This window comes from Centruroides sculpturatus, unplaced genomic scaffold (genome assembly GCF_000671375.1).
Source record: "Centruroides sculpturatus isolate CEXI.00-Female unplaced genomic scaffold, Cexi_2.0 scaffold462, whole genome shotgun sequence".
Taxonomy (NCBI): Eukaryota; Metazoa; Arthropoda; class Arachnida; order Scorpiones; family Buthidae; genus Centruroides; species Centruroides sculpturatus.
This window is the reverse complement of record NW_019385104.1, coordinates 322,201-341,630: the sequence shown is the minus strand read 5'-3', so window position 1 is coordinate 341,630 and position 19,430 is coordinate 322,201. Positions and strand designations below refer to the sequence as shown.

Here is a 19,430-nt window from a genome sequence, read left to right as displayed (position 1 = left end):
TATATACTTTTTAAATTTTATACTGTATATATATAAAATTTAAAAAGTCTTTTGTTTACTTAAGCAAGGTGGTATTTATATTAAAACTTATTTAGTACTTTTACAGGGGAATTTCATGAATGGCTACTTGAACGAGATGAACATGTAACTGAGTTGGGCACAAAGCGAGGTTTTATGGTGTGATAATATTATAGATAAAACAGAGAAGAAGAGATTAAAATAGTTTGAACATGTAAAGAAAAATGACAGACGGAAGATTGCTTTGGATACTAGAATGAAGCTAAAAAGCTTGGATTTCTAATGGATATTAGAGAGAATACGCAGAAGAGGTAGGTTTACAAGTTGGATAAATGGAGACCATTGAAAAAAAAAACAAAGTTGAAAAGATAAAAAGAATTGGAAAGGATAAAAGAAGGTAAAAAATATATAAACAAAATATTTGGATGGAATTAATTGTTGCAAAATGGAAAACTCTTAACGAAAATTCCCATCTTTGACAAACTCGGATGATGAATAACTAATAAAATACAGTATAATTAATTTATTTTATAATCTTTAATTATTTCTTTATTTAAAATAAAGAAATAAAATCATTTCATATTATATTATTATTTTTAAAAGTGGGAAAAATAAATTAAAAGCTAGAAATGTAATAATTATTATAATCCTCGCCATTATTTAAGCGAAGAATTTTAGAAAAAAATGCAAACTTTTCAAGGAATAATTCACTCTTTTCAAAATTAATGACCTGTCATACTATAACAGGGCCTATACTTTACTTTACTTTACCTAAAATATACTTTGCTTAACTTGTAAAGTATAGGCCTACAATTAAATAATTAAATCGATAAATTTGTATAAGTATAAATAAAATACCGAAAATCTATTACACTGTATTACGTGTTTTAGGAATATAGTTAGGAAAATAATATATTTATGCAATAAAAAATTGTCAGCTATAGTGACATAAAATCAGCTTCTAGACGGCACAATAAGGAAGAGCCTCTAATAGCAAAGGTAGGAAAGTAAATATATAGGCGTAAATCGTGAGAATTCTACAAATCGGAACAGAGCTGTGGGTATTTACGAAAGACACCTCACTCTATGCTATAAGAATTCGAAAAACAAAGTACATAGAGCATTGGCAGTCTTGTCCAAATTGGCATAGTTTACCTTATTTTAAGGACACAAAGCAGCTTATAATTGTTAGACACAAGACTTTAAATTGCTAAAACACATTGCAAACTTTGTGATGTGTATATTTTCTATAATACTTCGTATAGCAAGAACTGTATTTATTTATTAAGATATTTATTTACAATGAAAGATCATTAAAAATATTTAAAATGATTAAAAACAGAAAAATCGATTAATTAGAAGTATAAAAATCTTTTAATACTTACACCTTCATAATATTTTGTAACGCCATTTTCATCTAACCATGATGGATAACCAACAAAGTACTGCATTTCTTTTAACTAATAAAGAATATTTATTATTAAATTAAATTATTTTATAAATATATCTTTTTTTATATATATAACTTGAAATTACTTTATTTGCAACTACTTCTTTAGTGTTATCATCTAACCAATCATAGTTTGGAATAAAACTTTTCATTGCTTCTCTAACGGATTCAACAATATGTTTTGCCTAAATTTAAATAATAACAAGTAAATTAAAAGTTTATTCAATTATAAAAATATTGAAGATAATATTTAACATACCTCATCTACCGGTATATTTACATGGCTTTTGTACATATAACCAAAAGCATAATTTAAATATTCAGATATATCAAGAAGACATCTAATTACTGTTTCATCTTCAAAATCTTTCGATAGATCTTTTTTAATGGTTTTTCCGGATGTGTAAATAATATTATTTTCAATTCTTTTCAAAAATTGAACCGATAAAAAGTCACTTATCCTATGAAGTTAATCAAGTTAAATTTAGTTTGAAAATCTGAAATTAATAAATTTATAACGTATTAGAAATCAATCTCACGTTTCATCGTTTTCGTCTTTAAGAACACCCAATATATTTTTGACTATATTAGGATCTTTTATTAATATTTTTATTATAGGTTTATTTTTATCGTTGCTTGACGTGTCTCTCCTTCTCCTGACTGTTAATTTCTTCTTTTTTCCCCCTTCTCCTTCTTCTTTTTCTTCTTCATCAGATTTACTAGATGGCTGAACCGGTACCGGTGTGGCCTCTGTGGCTGACGATGCCTCTGTAGATGCCTCTGTAGATGCCTCTGTAGATTCAGTTACCACTATAACTGGGTTTTCTGTATGTATTTCTGGTTCCTCACTGAGTAGCGTATAGATAAATTTTTCCAATTTCTTAGAAAACATATAAGTTAAAGTTATTAATAATTTATTAAGTAAATCGAAAAATAATTTAAAAGGATTATAACTAAAATAATTTATTTACGTCTGGTGGGAAAAATTCCTGATATTTGATTGTTTCATTGCTTAAGAATAACGCTTCACTATCTCCAGGACCATCGACTAGCTGTACAGATTAAATTATATTGAAAACAAAATTCTTATTAAAATGGCGATTGCTATTGATGAATATATTTTACTTTTTGAACATATGAGGGGAAGTCCAGAAATAAGTTGTTCTCGATTTTCGGAACCGTAAATTTATGGATAAAACGTACCATGTACTGGTAGAGACATCATACTTCTTCAGATGTACTGTGTTTCGCCGTAAGGATGCATTTTTCATTTTACACACGAGTAGAAGTAATTCAGAAGTTATTGTGAATGTTCAAAAAGTGCTGCTCATTGTGCCAAGAAACAAGAAGGTAAAGAGACGTGAAAAGGATAAAGTGTGGAGAGTTTTCTGCTATGAATGAGTACGTGGCACAGCTGGCATTACAATCCGTAAGCCAAGTAGAGGTATACGGACGGGAATTAATATCAAAGCAAATAATGCGGCGATGGTACAACATTCCATCATGGCCGTAAGAATGTCAAAGACGAAGAGCATGCTGAACGTCCGTTAACATCCATTGGAAAGGATAACGTCTGAAGAGTGAAGGTCATGATTCGCATCAACAGACGAGTGATCGCCACAGCACATTACATGATCCTCAACGTGTTCAATTATCATAGCGTCAATAAGATGGGTGTCTCGGCTCATCAGCACAGTTCATAAGACTGCCAGAATGAACATCAGCCTGCAATATCTCTTACAGGAAGGCAATCAGTTTGTCTTTCGAATTATGGAATTATGACAGGAAATAAAAGCTAGGCTAAATATTTCACCCCAAAATCGAAATTTGTCTTCATAGAGTGGAAGCACTCAGGTTCTTGCCGAAAATAGTTTAAGGTGGCCGGTAAGAAGACGAGATCCTTTTCCGGGACTACTTGGGTTGTAATATTGAGAATATCAATAAGTATTACGACGCACTGACAAGACTGAAAGATGCAGGTCTTCTCACTTCGGGGATTACGCTCTTTGATGATAATGCAAGACCCGACAAAGCAACAGTAACAGCATCCCGTGTTATCAAATTCGGTTGAGAAAGTTTTGACAATACCCTTGTAGTCTGGCCTTGTCGCCAGAGACCTCCACAACTTCCCAACTTGAAAGAAGGCATTTGGAAAGCAGCATTTCATACGAATGAAGTAGAAAAAACCGTTTGAATTTCGTTCGTACGTGAGAAGGTTTGGTTTAACCTGGCAAAACGCTATAAAAATGTGTCAATAATACTATCGAACTATGTCGAAAAATAAAGCAAGAATGCCTCTTCCTATACATCAATTGGTTTCTAGAATGAAAATTCCTGTTAATAGCAGACACGAAAAACTTATTTCTTGAATAACCCTCATGTATTCAAACATTTATATAAAGTAATAACACTTTTGATAATTACTTTTTCCTTAATCTTGTTATTTAAAGCTTTAACGTCATCAAACTGTAATTGGTTTTTCTCAAATACTTCCTCAAGAAACTTTTGCGTAAACTTAATATCGTCCTCTATATCCTCGAATAAGGCTTTAGAGGGAGGAGTTATCTTGAAATTAAATTAAATTTTATAAATTAAAATAGATAATGATAGAAATTAAATATATTTTTTATGAATAATATAAATATATTTACGACTAAAATGTTTTCTTTGTTATTTTTATAATTAGGCGAAACTTCAATTTGTAGAATTGGTTGCATTCCAAATAAACGATATAAATTAGCTATTTTTTCTCCTGTTGTCGAAGCTTTGTCTTCTGTTACAGTTATTAGAGGAAAACCCCCGAATTCTTTAAACATTTTCGTATAAGAAGCTTTTAAAGTATCCTTTTGTGTTTTGTCTAGAAAAAAAAAGTAGAATTTAACTTGCCGTAAAAATAAGTTTTAAATGCTTCTTTAATTATAATAATGTTAAATACAAGTATCCTTCGTATAACACGGTAGTTACATTCCGTAAAAGTACTGTGTTATGCGAATCAGTACTATACGAAACAAAGGATTAATGCAAAACATAGGGTTACGTTCCAGAAGACGTATGTTCGAATACCGAATTGTTCGAGTTGAAAACAGTTCGAGTACCGAAATACCGCCGTATTTCGTTCGTCATTTTTATGAATGATTACTTTCGCAAGGTTAAAAAAAAGTTTAATAACATCTAAAAATGTTTGAATAAACATTACTAAATAAGATTAAAAGTTTCAATATTGTGATATCCATGGGCAATTTTGAGATAACATGCATGTTTACTTGAATAAAAAATATCGAATAAAGGAGTTTTCAATTAAAAATGATAAAATTTTGTACGGAGGATTTCCCAAATTTTCGAAAAGTGTTAGAGGGAAATCGTGTTGTAGAAGTGCCGTGTTGTACGGGTGATACTTGTATAATAAATTTAATTATCATAATATTTATATTAATATGTAAGATGCAATTAACAAGTATGAAATCATAGAAATAGTCCGAATTGGAAATCCTTTAATATTAGATTATTTTTTCATTAAAAATTTATACTTTCATTATTCTATATTCTAGACCAGAGGTGGACACTTTTTTAAATTAAAAGACCATATTATATTTTAGGAAACACTCTAAAGTCTCATTACAAATTACTATACGTGCATCAACAATATATATATATATATATATATATATATATTTCTAATAAGTTTAATTCTGTTGTTACGAATTTTGTATTTATTCAGGCCACATTAGAAATCACCAGCAAGTTTCCCTCATCTGTTCTAAGTCATTTGTATCATTGTACTCAGGATATTTACAGGTATTAGTTAAGATTCTCTTAATATACGTAAACCTATTCCACAAATTATTATTATTTCTTTTAGTTAGTAGATAAAGTAGACATAAAATAAAAATATACAATAATACAGCATTGCATGTCGCATAAATGCAACACCAGATAAAATTAGTGGCTAAAAATGAACCTGTTTTCTGGCAAATATACAGTCGTCCCCTCCTACAACACTGTTGATAATTCCGTTTTATATGAATTCAATGTTGTACGAGTCACTTAGATTTTACAAATACGTGTGCCGGGCTGTGAACGACTCACGTATTTATAAAACCTAAGTGACTCGTACAACATGAAATTCATATAAAACGGAATAATCAACAGTGTTATGGGGGTCGACTGTATTTGAAATAGCTTTGTTTCTACTAGGAACAATGTAATTCATATCGTTGAGCAATGTAATTCATATTGTTGAGCAATGTAATTCATATCGTTGAATTACAGTTTTTAATTCCATCATCTTACAAGATTAAAATCCTCAAGACAGTCAAAGAATGGAATTCTATAATTGCTTCTACTAGTAATTCAAACATTGTCAGTCTGTATTCTTGTAAAAGTAGGAACAGAAACATTATGCTTATAAAATCAATTCGAATCTGAAAATCTAAATAAATATCTAAAATCATTTGTTGATTTCAGCTTAAAACAGTAAAAGGATCTAATAAATATAACTACTTACGATGATTTATACAACTGTTCGTAATCTCGGCTACTTTTTTTTCAATAGGTAAGTTGTCTTCTTTTATGTTCTTAATAATACCTTTAAATATATGTAATGTTATATTCTAATAAAAGACTATTTCAATGAAAGCATTTTTATTGAATTATATAAAATACAGTATTTATAATTCCCATATCTTTATTACTACTTACTATACATAATTCGGAGAATATCAAACTGAATTTCACTTAATATACTTCTATTTGGAAGCGACATTAAGTTTTTATTCTTCCAACCTCCACACGAATAAGTGTAGAAATCGTCGCAAGGTTCAACATCTCCATTCAAGTTCTCGAGAATATTACCAGCTTTAACAAAATTCAAAGTCTTTCAAACAATTTTCATTTAGATAATAAAATTATTCTTATTTATTATATTATTTAAATAACAGTTCTTAATACTGAATCACTGGCATTTATGGGGTATACTCATTAAGTTTAAAGCCCTCAATTTGGTAAAAGTCTATAAGAAAACATGTATACGACCCGACTGAAGCCTACGTAGGTTCCTTAAGGCTCAAATTCAGAAAAGGTTGCTCATCAGTAATGTAAACAAAAGCATCAGAATTGGTACGAAAAAAGGCTTTTAGGCCAAACGAGTATAAAAAGGCTCACAGACGGAAAGAATTAAAAAATAATAATACAAATTATGTATAATTTTATATACAAACACGTACAAAATAAAACGGAAAATACAGTAAAACCGGATTTACGCAGGTTTTTACTGTATTAGATTTTAATTAATTTAATTCTTTTACCTCTCATTACGCAATGCTTAGTCTTGCATATTTCTGATTTTGGTAATAGATTTTCTAAGAAAAAATAAAATTTAAAAATGTATATGTATATAATTAATAAAATTTATAAATTTAACATTTGAGTTACTAATAACTAATTTGTTTTCTTACCTACTGCAATGCTTATAACGATAGCAGAAAGTAAACTAAGCACTAAAACCAGAAAGATGAATGCTAATATTATTAATAGCTTCTCCCTTGGATTAGTGCTGTTTTCGATAAAGAAAAAAATATATATTATAATAGAAATACTGTATAGTAATTTGAATTGAAGCATTAAAAATTCTATAAAGAAATCTTTGTATTATCTTAATATACTTTATAAATAGAAAAATTTATATTAAAATATATATTATACTTTAATTACCTTTCATGATCATTCTGGCAGTTGATACGAAATTCCTGTTCCTTTTCATCAATGTCTTTCATTGAAATTGGGTTGACACTCATGATGAAAACCAAGAAATCAAAACATAAGAATTCAATATGTTTATATTTGTATTCACTTATAAATTATAATTGACTCAACGCTTCAAAATATCACATAGAATGAGATATAAAGTGAGTTATGCCTTAGTAATGTTTAAGTTATTTTTGATATTTATATGTCCGCAGATGTGGAAAAGCATGTTAATGTTGTGACGTGGTATCACCTGTAGTATGGAAGCTATTGTTATTGTTAAATTTTCAGTTCAAACAGTCGAAGAAGGTGTACAAATATGACACAGTTTTACTCATTAGTGTATATATTTGGTTACAATTTATAACTATTTGAATGAATAAATGTGAATTAATTAATTCACTTTAAAAGTCGCAGGAAAAATCTAATATTATTACAAAAATGATTAATAAAATATCTATATTTTATTATTTATTAATGAATGCATGTTAATTATTTTAATAATTATTACTAATTTTATATTACTTAATAATTTGATGTAATTATTAAAGAAATTGTCATTTATTCGATCATTTAAAAAATTCTGATAGACAAGGAGATTTGTTTTATTCTTCTTTACAGGCAATAACAATAGACAGTTTTTGTTTAAATAAATTTTATTTGAACATTTTTTCCTACGTGACCTAATTCGGTTTATACAGAAATACAGAATATTGGTTTATAACATTTAACAGTAAAGCTTCACAAGACAAAGTTTGATTTTTTTTTTAAATTATTTTGTTAATGTAATTAATTCCATAATTTAAATAACGTTTGATCTTGTTTATTTAATTCTTTGTGATGATTATTATTAATATATATATATACCTTATTAAGGTAATTATAAAAAAATTTTGAATATTTGTTTTAGTTTCTGATAGATTTGTATATGAAATATTTCTCTTTCTTTCTATGTAATATAAGTATTTGCAACAAATATTAGTTGCATTTATTCTATACAATACAGCGGTTTTCAATCTTTTTAAGCAAGTAGTCTAATTGTAAACCAATTAGGTTTTAATTTCATATACTTTAATGTCTGATATCTTTCTCCCTTCAATAATTTATTTAAACTTTAAATAAATTATCGTCATCTTTCTAAAATGTTTTTTTTTTCATATTTGNTTGTCAGTCTATATTCTTGTAAAAGTAGGAACAGAAAGATTATGCTTATAAAATCAATTTGAATCTGAAAATCTAAATAAATATCTAAAATCATTTGTTGATTTCAGCTTAAAACAGTAAAAGAATCTAATAAATATAACTACTTACGATGATTTATACAACTGTTCGTAATCTCGGCTACTTTTTTTTCAATGGGTAAGTTGCCTTCTTTTATATTCTTAATAATACCTTTAAATATATGTAATATTATATTCTAATAAAAGACTATTTCAATGAAAGCATTTTTATTGAATTATATAAAATACAGTATTTATAATTCCCATATCTTATTTACTACTTACTATACATAATTCGGAGAATATCAAACTGAATTTCACTTAATATACTTCTATTTGGAAGCGACATTAAGTTTTTATTCTTCCAACCTCCACACGAATAAGTGTAGAAATCGTCGCAAGGTTCAACATCTCCATTCAAGTTCTCGAGAATATTACCAGCTTTAACAAAATTCAAAGTCTTTCAAACAATTTTCATTTAGATAATAAAATTATTCTTATTTATTATATTATTTAAATAACAGTTCTTAATACTGAATCACTGGCATTTATGGGGTATACTCATTAAGTTTAAAGCCCTCAATTTGGTAAAAGTCTATAAGAAAACATGTATACGACCCGACTGAAGCCTACGTAGGTTCCTTAAGGCTCAAATTCAGAAAAGGTTGCTCATCAGTAATGTAAACAAAAGCATCAGAATTGGTACGAAAAAAGGCTTTTAGGCCAAACGAGTATAAAAAGGCTCACAGACGGAAAGAATTAAAAAATAATAATACAAATTATGTATAATTTTATATACAAACACGTACAAAATAAAACGGAAAATACAGTAAAACCGGATTTACGCAGGTTTTTACTGTATTAGATTTTAATTAATTTAATTCTTTTACCTCTCATTACGCAATGCTTAGTCTTGCATATTTCTGATTTTGGTAATAGATTTTCTAAGAAAAAATAAAATTTAAAAATGTATATGTATATAATTAATAAAATTTATAAATTTAACATTTGAGTTACTAATAACTAATTTGTTTTCTTACCTACTGCAATGCTTATAACGATAGCAGAAAGTAAACTAAGCACTAAAACCAGAAAGATGAATGCTAATATTATTAATAGCTTCTCCCTTGGATTAGTGCTGTTTTCGATAAAGAAAAAAATATATATTATAATAGAAATACTGTATAGTAATTTGAATTGAAGCATTAAAAATTCTATAAAGAAATCTTTGTATTATCTTAATATACTTTATAAATAGAAAAATTTATATTAAAATATATATTATACTTTAATTACCTTTCATGATCATTCTGGCAGTTGATACGAAATTCCTGTTCCTTTTCATCAATGTCTTTCATTGAAATTGGGTTGACACTCATGATGAAAACCAAGAAATCAAAACATAAGAATTCAATATGTTTATATTTGTATTCACTTATAAATTATAATTGACTCAACGCTTCAAAATATCACATAGAATGAGATATAAAGTGAGTTATGCCTTAGTAATGTTTAAGTTATTTTTGATATTTATATGTCCGCAGATGTGGAAAAGCATGTTAATGTTGTGACGTGGTATCACCTGTAGTATGGAAGCTATTGTTATTGTTAAATTTTCAGTTCAAACAGTCGAAGAAGGTGTACAAATATGACACAGTTTTACTCATTAGTGTATATATTTGGTTACAATTTATAACTATTTGAATGAATAAATGTGAATTAATTAATTCACTTTAAAAGTCGCAGGAAAAATCTAATATTATTACAAAAATGATTAATAAAATATCTATATTTTATTATTTATTAATGAATGCATGTTAATTATTTTAATAATTATTACTAATTTTATATTACTTAATAATTTGATGTAATTATTAAAGAAATTGTCATTTATTCGATCATTTAAAAAATTCTGATAGACAAGGAGATTTGTTTTATTCTTCTTTACAGGCAATAACAATAGACAGTTTTTGTTTAAATAAATTTTATTTGAACATTTTTTCCTACGTGACCTAATTCGGTTTATACAGAAATACAGAATATTGGTTTATAACATTTAACAGTAAAGCTTCACAAGACAAAGTTTGATTTTTTTTAAAATTATTTTGTTAATGTAATTAATTCCATAATTTAAATAACGTTTGATCTTGTTTATTTAATTCTTTGTGATGATTATTATTATTATATATATATACCTTATTAAGGTAATTATAAAAAAAATTTTGAATATTTGTTTTAGTTTCTGATAGATTTGTATATGAAATATTTCTCTTTCTTTCTATGTAATATAAGTATTTGCAACAAATATTAGTTGCATTTATTCTATACAATACAGCGGTTTTCAATCTTTTTAAGCAAGTAGTCTAATTGTAAACCAATTAGGTTTTAATTTCATATACTTTAATGTCTGATATCTTTCTCCCTTCAATAATTTATTTAAACTTTAAATAAATTATCGTCATCTTTCTAAAATGTTTTTTTTTTCATATTTGTCCCTTTTCACCCTATGGACCTATTAATCAAATTTATCTTGGGTTTGACCAAACCAGCAATGGGGCAGCCGGATGGTGAGGGACGAAGTCCTATGTATCTTGACAAACTACCCCGAAAAATTTCGGTGGTTTCAAGACTTCCAGGAACCTGTAAGCTTACACCTTAAAAGTACTTTTGGTTCTTTATTTATAAGCTTGGTAATGTTTTCATGATTAAAAAAATATATAATGTAAGGAAAAATTTTCGAGTTGAAATAACACAACTTTAAATTTATACCGGATGTTGACATATAGTTAATCGGGCCCTTCCGCTCCTAAGGTTTTCAAATTCGGTTTCTACGTTCATATGTCTAACACCGTTCCTGAGATTAAGGAAAGACAGACAAGAAAGAGGAACGACATGGGAATTTATAAGTCTACAATTATTTCAAATTGCAGCCCAATAAATCAATTATAGGTATCAATCGTCGAACAGTAAAGTAAAGCTAGTAAAGGTTAGTAATTTACGAAATTTGTGATACGGAATAAGTAAATGAGACCGCCCAATCAAGGAAAAGCAGTTTTTGAAGTGTAAATCAAAATTTCTATTTTAAAACGCACGGAATTCGCTTTATGGTAGTCATGCGGCTTCGATAAGTGACTTCCGACAATATTTATTGGATGAAAGTAATACATCTGAGCACAGTTTGGGTGCAATTAACGTTTAATTATGAGCTATATTTAGGTTCTTGTGTGTAGCGTCCAGTATTTCTTTGCGTGCAGCAAAATAACGTCATATCCACAGAAAATGAGATAAGATAAAACAACTAACTCATTAATTTCTTAATATTTTAGAATAATCAACTCAATATAAATTGCATTAATTATCAAGATCTTTCTGCTCTTCATATCGCAGTCGAAAATGAAAACATCGAGATGATTCAGTTCTTACCATTCGCGATATAGACATAAAGAATTGTATTCTTCAGGCTGTATGCACAGGAAATATAAAAATTATAGAAATAATTTTGGACTCTCTTAAGTAAGTACAAAACAATTAATACGATGTTTTTCAATTTCCTAAAGTTTTATTAATTTCTTGCATAGACAATAAAAATTAAAAAATTACATCAGAAATTCCGACAGAATTTTTTATTTAAATCTAGATAAATGAATAATATATTTTTGGTTTATGCAGATTATTTACNCCAGATAAATGAATATCGTCTTTTGGATTACACTGATTATTTACTTATCTAAAGATTCATTCTACGAAAACTTCTTTGTTCTCTAGTGTCCTTTTAATAACAAAAAATATATTTATCCTTTAACTTCACTTATTAAAACAGATATAAGTAGTTATATTCAGAGTTTCTTTTAACATCTCTAAATTGTGATATTTATTCTCGTCGTTTTAACGCAACGTATTAATAAAGACGTTTAAGCTACCATAAAATACATTTGTCAACCGGATTCATAGGTTTATCGTTACCACATTGAAATGCCTCTGAAAACTCTTTCATGTTAGAAACTGTTCCAATGATCCTAAAATTGAGAGGAAAAAAATTCAAATAAATGTTGATATTCTCTATTGAATTTGATTTGTTTTGTAATATACCTGAATATCTGTGGACTGTGTTCACTACGATTCATATCAGATTTTAATTCGCCTCCCGTTTCTGAATCACACCACATCTGTAAAAAATTTCATATAATTTGATACAATTATACATTATTGCAATACATAAATTATATATTATTTGTATAAAAATATTATATATATAATTCTTACAGTTGCGTATGATATGAAGAACATTTGATCCGGATTATACAATTGGAAATCTTCAAGAATATCCTTTCCTTCACTTTCATATTTCTTTAAATACTCTTTATATGCCTATAATTAAAAACTTCGCTTAATACTTCAGAAAACTTTGAATATTTTGTCTAAATTACTTACAAAATATGCATGTCTCAAACCGCTATTGTCTGCTATGTTTTCATCTATTGTTCTATTACCATCCATCTGCAATGAAATTATATAACTCAGTAAATTTTAATTTTTGTTAAATAACAAATAAATACGAATATTAAAGAATTAATATAAAATATTCTTTCTGTTAAAGTCATGAAAAATAAACAACTCGCCCTTTCTCCTCCAATTTCATAGGAACCATACTGATCAACCAGGCATTCCACTCTTTTATTGTATTCCATTAGTGATTCCTCTGACCATGTCATATTAAGATTTCCATGACCGTCCATACGAATAGCTAATTTATGACAATGAAATAATCGCTTTATTAAAATATTTATGGAAAATTACACAATAATTTTATGAAATAAGCAAATTTACTATTTCAGATTATATATGTATTAAAAGATTAAAAACGTAATAAATGTTAAATTAAAACTTACCATTTGTAGTTAGAGAATGAGTAATTTCATGTGCTAAAGCACTACCATACCGGGCGAAATTCGTATAACTAATAATAAATAAAATAAAAATTAATCAAGTTGCTATTGAGAACAAAACACACAGGAACAATTGATGGAAAAAGTAGGTTTATTTTCTATAATTTAGAATGGATATGCATTTAGGACTTATACAAACTTAATGAGTAAAGTGTATATAGATACAGTTAATTATATATAAGAAGTTTATAAGTTTATTTAGGCTACTTACATAGGGAAATTAACATTAAACATGGATTTACTTTGAAAAAATTGAGTCATAACTGAAATATAAATAAATTCGTACATGTATTTATATATATATGCTATAAAAATTGTAAGGCCTTAGACGATTTAAAAAGACTTTTTAAACCTTACCAACTTTATTTAATAGTGGATGATAGAGTGCAGAATAATACATTGTTGAAACATCGCTATTCGCATTCCATCTGCGAATATAAAATTAAAAAAATAAACTTACAAACAACAGTTTAAAATATTATTTAATCAAGCAATAAGTATAATGCTTCTTACTGTTTCCTATCATTCTTTTTCCAGAGAGTTTCAAGCTGTTTTTTAAGCATAAACTTTTTCATATTTAAAAAATTTTCATCAAAATTTGAATTCATATTTGGAAACTAATAAATAATATGAAATTTCAAAGTTAATAAGAACGTTATATTTAATCTCATACGTCTAATCAATTTGATATACGGAATAAATATATATCATTAAAATTAATTGCAATACGTACATCTTTATAAAATTCCATAAATAAGTCTTCGTTTTTAACAAATTCGGGAAAGTCTGTTGTTATTATCATTTCTTTAATCTAAAAAATGAAAATAGGCTATATTAGAAATAACTCTCTGCTGAAACTTTCTTTAAAACTTTTTTTACCTCTGAAATAAACATTGGAACTCTTCGTACTGATTCACACACTCACTAATTCACATACACGTACTGTACATTATGTACTGACTCAAACACTAAATGAAGGCATGTGCTATGTATGAAATGTGATTTAATTGAACCTTGATTTTAAATTCAACAAACATTTGAATTTGAAAAACAAGCATTGATTTAAATTCTTGAAAATTGAGTCATGTAAGGAGCTTGGTCTCTTAGGACAACATTAACGGTGTAATCACACTTCATGCAGGCATGATTAAATGCGCTCACACTTTTGCAAATTTTACTTCTTTAAGAGTATTCCATCTACCGATTTGTCTGTTAGTGGGACCACAAAAATATTCAAAACCAATCGTTTCATGTCATTCATTGTTTTGTCCACAAGAAACAAAACAGGGTTATCTCCAATAATACATTGATCCTACTGATTGCTTTTCCATATACTGGTATTGAAGGTTACATTTTTTTAAAGTACTTTCGTTAGAAACGGTTTTTCCAGTCCATCTCTGCAAAAAACTGCTTAAACTTGGATGGTTGATCTTACTTAGAAGGATTTCAAAATGTACGAAAGCTGTAGCTAAAGATGAAAGATATTTGTTTCTGAAAGCAGCGATGCTTTCTACTTTCTGCTTAATACTTTCTACCAATATTATAACTGAAGATATTTTCATCAGTAACAGTACATTCTTCGGCATATCATGCAAGTAGTTTTTTTTAATTCTTCCCTCTTCCTTATTAATTCGGCACACAGCGACGAAAGCTTACTAATCATATACAATATTTTACAATTTAATCAGTAAACATTCAAAGCTAGGCCCGAAAAAACATAATTATCACTTTGGTTATATACAAAGAAAAGCAGCTTATGGGCTGTTCATAAATTATGCAATGCATTTTTAGTGAAATTTTGACCTCTTTCTCTTCTGATAACATTTGCAAACAATTCAGCACAACTCTTCTCCATGTATTACCTAACATTTAAGTATCCCCAAAAGTTTTACAAGAAAAATCAACTACTAGATAGTAACATCTCGTATAGAAAACCAGCGTTGTTAAATTAAGCTGCAAACTCAGGAATTTAGATTACGATTTGAAATTAAGTTTAAGATGTAAAATAGATGAAAATCAGCCAAACAATGCGAAATCCTTAACCCTCAGAAATAAAGTGAAATTCATAGTTAAAGTAGCCAAAGTTGACTTAACTTAAGTAGCAACTTGACTTATATTTTTAAGTGAATTAAAATATATTATTATTGATAAACTTATATTTTGAAAAGAATAACTAATTAATTAATTAACTTTTTGCATTTTAATATTATATGTATAAATAAAGAGGAAAGTGTTAAACTTACTTTTTCGTTGATTTGAATTTTCGTCTCGTCATCCAACCAAGTTTTATTGCTCAATGAATTTGACATAAATTCATGAATATATTCGGTAATTTCTTCAAGAAGATTATTTTTTTTCTAAGAAATTAAAAATTTAAACTATATTATTTATAGTTAAGTATAAATCATACTTTTCTAAATTAAATTAAATTAATTAGTAGTAGTAAAAATGCAAGCAATTTAAAATTTTGAATGGGTATATTAAGTATTTTCTAATTTCTTATCTTATATATATCTTAAATCTAATTTTTATTCTAATTCTATGTAAACATTTTCTAATTTAATTCAGTTTAGAATGTTTTATACTAAATGATATAAATATTCCTCTAGATAAAATGTTAAAATTTATCACTTTTTTATAAAATTTAATACAGAATGTCTACTTCAACATTTACCCAGAGGCAAAATATATTTTTTTTTTACATAACCAAACTCATATATTAAAAGAATGGAAGTAAATACAGTAATATAAACAACACTAAAAGTTGCACCTTCCGATGGGATGAAATTAGATAAAAAGACCAAGAGGACCAAGAAATAAGCTTCGTATCATTTTACTCGTTTACGAATCATCAAATATAGAATAGTAAGTAGTACAACAGAACAAAATATAAGAATTCTACTGAACAAAATCCTATTTATATCCTAAGCGCATAGATACAGTACATTTAATCGTCGCACACGAAAATCTCCCTCTAAAAGATAGGCATTTAATTAATTAATTAATTAATTAATTAAATAATAAGTATTAAAATATCTTTAAATATAAATTGAATAAAGACAATTAATAAAATGATTATATTTATTATTTAAATTTTATAAAAGTCTACTTACATTATATTTTACGTGTTGATAATATATATAATCCAGGAAATTAGTATATCGTGACAGAATATCCAAAAACAATGTCTTATCAATCTCATTAGGAAACGATACAGAGAAAGATGTGCAGAAAAAATTGGCTAAAACACTGTAAAATATTTTGTAGTTAGCTCTAAAATTATACGTAAATACAAAATTTATTCTTGTTATTTATTCATCTGGTTTACCTTTCAAAACTTTCCGTCTTATTCATCTCGAAAAGCTCTAATAATTTAATTTTTTTCCCCCATATCATAATTTCTGTCTGAGATGTTATATTTGATTTTTCAGGTAAATGGATATCCTCAAAAATGTAATCGAATAACTTCTTCCAATTAATCTAAAAATTAATGCAAGTAATTTAATTATCATTTTACCAAAACTACTTTAAAAAAAAACTATAAAAATAAAGTAAATACTTCTGGAATAAATTCCTGTAATTCCTCAATGGTCATAAAATCAGGTTCTTCGTTGCTTACGTGATACTGCTCGAGTAGACAAATTACTTTATTAATATATAATAAATAGTAAAACAATAATAATTTTAGCTAAATAATTTAAATACTTACATATGTTACCAAAGATCTAGTATTTATCCATTTATTAGAATCGAAATAATTTGTTTTAATTTGACTTTCAATATCTGGAGCCAAAATCTACAAATGGGTAAATGTAATTTCTTTATTGGAAATTTGTAGTTAATAAAGTTATAACACAAACTTACAGTAATTATATTTCTTTCTGTGTTTCTATTGTCTGGTTGAACCGAAATAAAAGGAAAAATAGATAATTTAATAAATTTTGCGAAATATTCTTCTAAATTATAAGTAGATTCGTTCCAATTTTCATCGAGGAGTGGACATCCTCCCAAGTTTTTATTAAAATAATTCTTCTTCCACTCATTCCTGTTGGTTTCATTAAGTTCTAAAACGGATAAAATAATCAATTTATTATGTATTTTATTAATGTAATATAATAGTATCCTTTTATTGTAGTCATTTTAGTAACATTAAGTGGAGTAAATGAATTAAGTCTACAATTAATGGGAATTATAGTTTGATTGAGTCTGACATTAAATTTTTTTTTATAGAATTGGGAAATGTTAAGTAGAAAAATTAATTGCAATTGTTATTATTAAATAATAACAATTGCAATTGATAATTTTTCTACTTAACATTTCCCAATTCTATAAAAAAAATTTATAATTGTGCAGTGTTGTTTATCTGTTATTTTTGTATTGTCTATTGCAAAGTTAAGTTGTAATTGAAACGAGAAATAATAACGACACAAACTAGTGGGCCATAACTAGTGATACATTTAGAAATATAGCGTTTCTAGCTCCATAACTTCTAGTTACCCCCAAACTAGTAATGCCACTTTTGCATCGATCAAATGTATTTTATAATATTAATTCTGTAGTTTTATTTTTACATATTTTAAAACATGGAAACAGCAAAGACACTATCGCTTTACTAAACGTGATTATCTTAATGACCGATCTTACTGAAGGTCCATCAGTGGGTCAGTGGCCGAAACCATTAAACACTTGTAATTAGCCAATCGCTATTCATGCTGGAGAGAAGTGTTGAAATTTTCTGGGTTTTCTTCACGTGACTAACATTTATATAGAGCTAGATCCCATAGAAAGTCATTCTTGGAAGCATTTCCCTTTGGCAGATTGCTGAAGTCTTGTGATGCCTTCATCCAGTGATTTCCAAACGGCGTGCAGTGATATACTAGGGTGCCGCAATGACACTTCAGAAGTGCGGTGAAATGGATGGAAGAAAGTAATCCTTCGGCGATCTGCCAAAGAAATTTCTTCCGGAGGATTTTCTATGTTGAATTTTCTAATGGTAGCTGTATTACGTATTATATAGGTAAATGTCTCTTCAATCCGAACAAAATTTCGGTAGACTTTCTCACAGCTCTACAGGTTAAAAATCTCCTTTATTGTTTTTCACATATGCATTTCGACGAACAAAATTTCGGTAGACTTTCTCACAGCTCTACAGGTTAAAAATCTCCTTTATTGTTTTTCACAGATGCATTTCGGGCAAGTTTAATTTTCCTGCTCCTCCTCAGTGCTACAAAACAAATTCATATTGAATTTACACAAAACAACTTTTGAGTAGAAAATGCTTACAAGACATAAAAAGACATTTTATAATACCTTAAGATTTCCCACATGTTTCTTCATCTCTTTTACAGTACTTGTACTATCAATTTACAATGTTTTTAAATTTATAATTCCCAATTTTCTCTTAAGGGCGTTTTACATCGAAATCCATACCATTATGCTACACAACTAATTACAAATTATAATTATTAGTAACATTTTAAATCACTTATTTATAACAAATTTTTTCCTTTAAAAAAATATTTACTAAAAAAAATACATACATGTTTTTCTTTAAAAGTGTCACAACAATAACAGAGTAGTATACGTTGTATAAACTTTAAAAAGGTTCAACATACAATAAAATTTTCACGACAATGTATAATCTTAGAAATATAAACTATTGACTTGTTGCGCCCCCTATCATGTTATACCATTGCTGGTCGATTTGCATGCCATTGGAAATGTTTATTAAATTATTACCACTGTATTTCATTATTTCTATATGTTCTTTGAATTTACGTTTATATATATTTTTCTCACAGTGTAGGATTTTAATATTATTTCTATCTATTTTGCAGTTACTATTTTTGATGTGGTTATACCAAGGTGAATTATCATGTTTTAACCGTATGGCAGCTTCATGTTCTTTTATCCGTAATTCCAAAGTTCGACCCGTTTCACCTATGTATTCTTTAGGATTTTGACAGTTGCAATTAATTTTGTAAACAGTTCCAGTTTTTTTCAATTTATCAGTATTGGTTTTGTATTTTCCTAATTTATTTGAGATTTTATTTG

The 19,430-nt window shown here is 27.4% G+C and overlaps 2 protein-coding genes across 2 annotated transcripts in view; both read right to left on the bottom strand.

Moving 5' to 3' along the window:
• The window catches only part of LOC111634764 (neprilysin-like), a 10,244-nt gene extending 2,902 nt beyond the window's left edge, over positions 1 to 7,342 (bottom strand). The window contains exons 1-12 of the mRNA XM_023379605.1: positions 7,178 to 7,342; positions 6,922 to 7,019; positions 6,772 to 6,825; positions 6,167 to 6,322; positions 5,973 to 6,053; positions 4,120 to 4,325; positions 3,893 to 4,033; positions 2,440 to 2,520; positions 2,008 to 2,348; positions 1,728 to 1,929; positions 1,555 to 1,653; positions 1,404 to 1,478 (exon numbers count right to left, since the gene is read on the bottom strand). Of these exons, the coding sequence (XP_023235373.1) occupies positions 1,404 to 1,478; positions 1,555 to 1,653; positions 1,728 to 1,929; positions 2,008 to 2,348; positions 2,440 to 2,520; positions 3,893 to 4,033; positions 4,120 to 4,325; positions 5,973 to 6,053; positions 6,167 to 6,322; positions 6,772 to 6,825; positions 6,922 to 7,019; positions 7,178 to 7,260 (1,617 nt within the window). The 5' untranslated portion in view covers positions 7,261 to 7,342. The remainder of the gene's footprint in view (positions 1 to 1,403; positions 1,479 to 1,554; positions 1,654 to 1,727; positions 1,930 to 2,007; positions 2,349 to 2,439; positions 2,521 to 3,892; positions 4,034 to 4,119; positions 4,326 to 5,972; positions 6,054 to 6,166; positions 6,323 to 6,771; positions 6,826 to 6,921; positions 7,020 to 7,177) is intronic.
• A 5,004-nt stretch (positions 7,343 to 12,346) lies between these two features.
• LOC111634763 (endothelin-converting enzyme 1-like) overlaps positions 12,347 to 19,430 on the bottom strand; it is a 14,891-nt gene continuing 7,807 nt past the window's right edge. The window contains exons 4-19 of the mRNA XM_023379604.1: positions 17,241 to 17,440; positions 17,086 to 17,172; positions 16,936 to 17,001; positions 16,705 to 16,856; positions 16,490 to 16,625; positions 15,620 to 15,733; positions 14,110 to 14,187; positions 13,890 to 13,993; positions 13,734 to 13,804; positions 13,588 to 13,639; positions 13,320 to 13,387; positions 13,050 to 13,174; positions 12,862 to 12,927; positions 12,694 to 12,798; positions 12,520 to 12,596; positions 12,347 to 12,446 (exon numbers count right to left, since the gene is read on the bottom strand). Of these exons, the coding sequence (XP_023235372.1) occupies positions 12,347 to 12,446; positions 12,520 to 12,596; positions 12,694 to 12,798; positions 12,862 to 12,927; positions 13,050 to 13,174; positions 13,320 to 13,387; positions 13,588 to 13,639; positions 13,734 to 13,804; positions 13,890 to 13,993; positions 14,110 to 14,187; positions 15,620 to 15,733; positions 16,490 to 16,625; positions 16,705 to 16,856; positions 16,936 to 17,001; positions 17,086 to 17,172; positions 17,241 to 17,440 (1,601 nt within the window). The remainder of the gene's footprint in view (positions 12,447 to 12,519; positions 12,597 to 12,693; positions 12,799 to 12,861; positions 12,928 to 13,049; positions 13,175 to 13,319; positions 13,388 to 13,587; positions 13,640 to 13,733; positions 13,805 to 13,889; positions 13,994 to 14,109; positions 14,188 to 15,619; positions 15,734 to 16,489; positions 16,626 to 16,704; positions 16,857 to 16,935; positions 17,002 to 17,085; positions 17,173 to 17,240; positions 17,441 to 19,430) is intronic.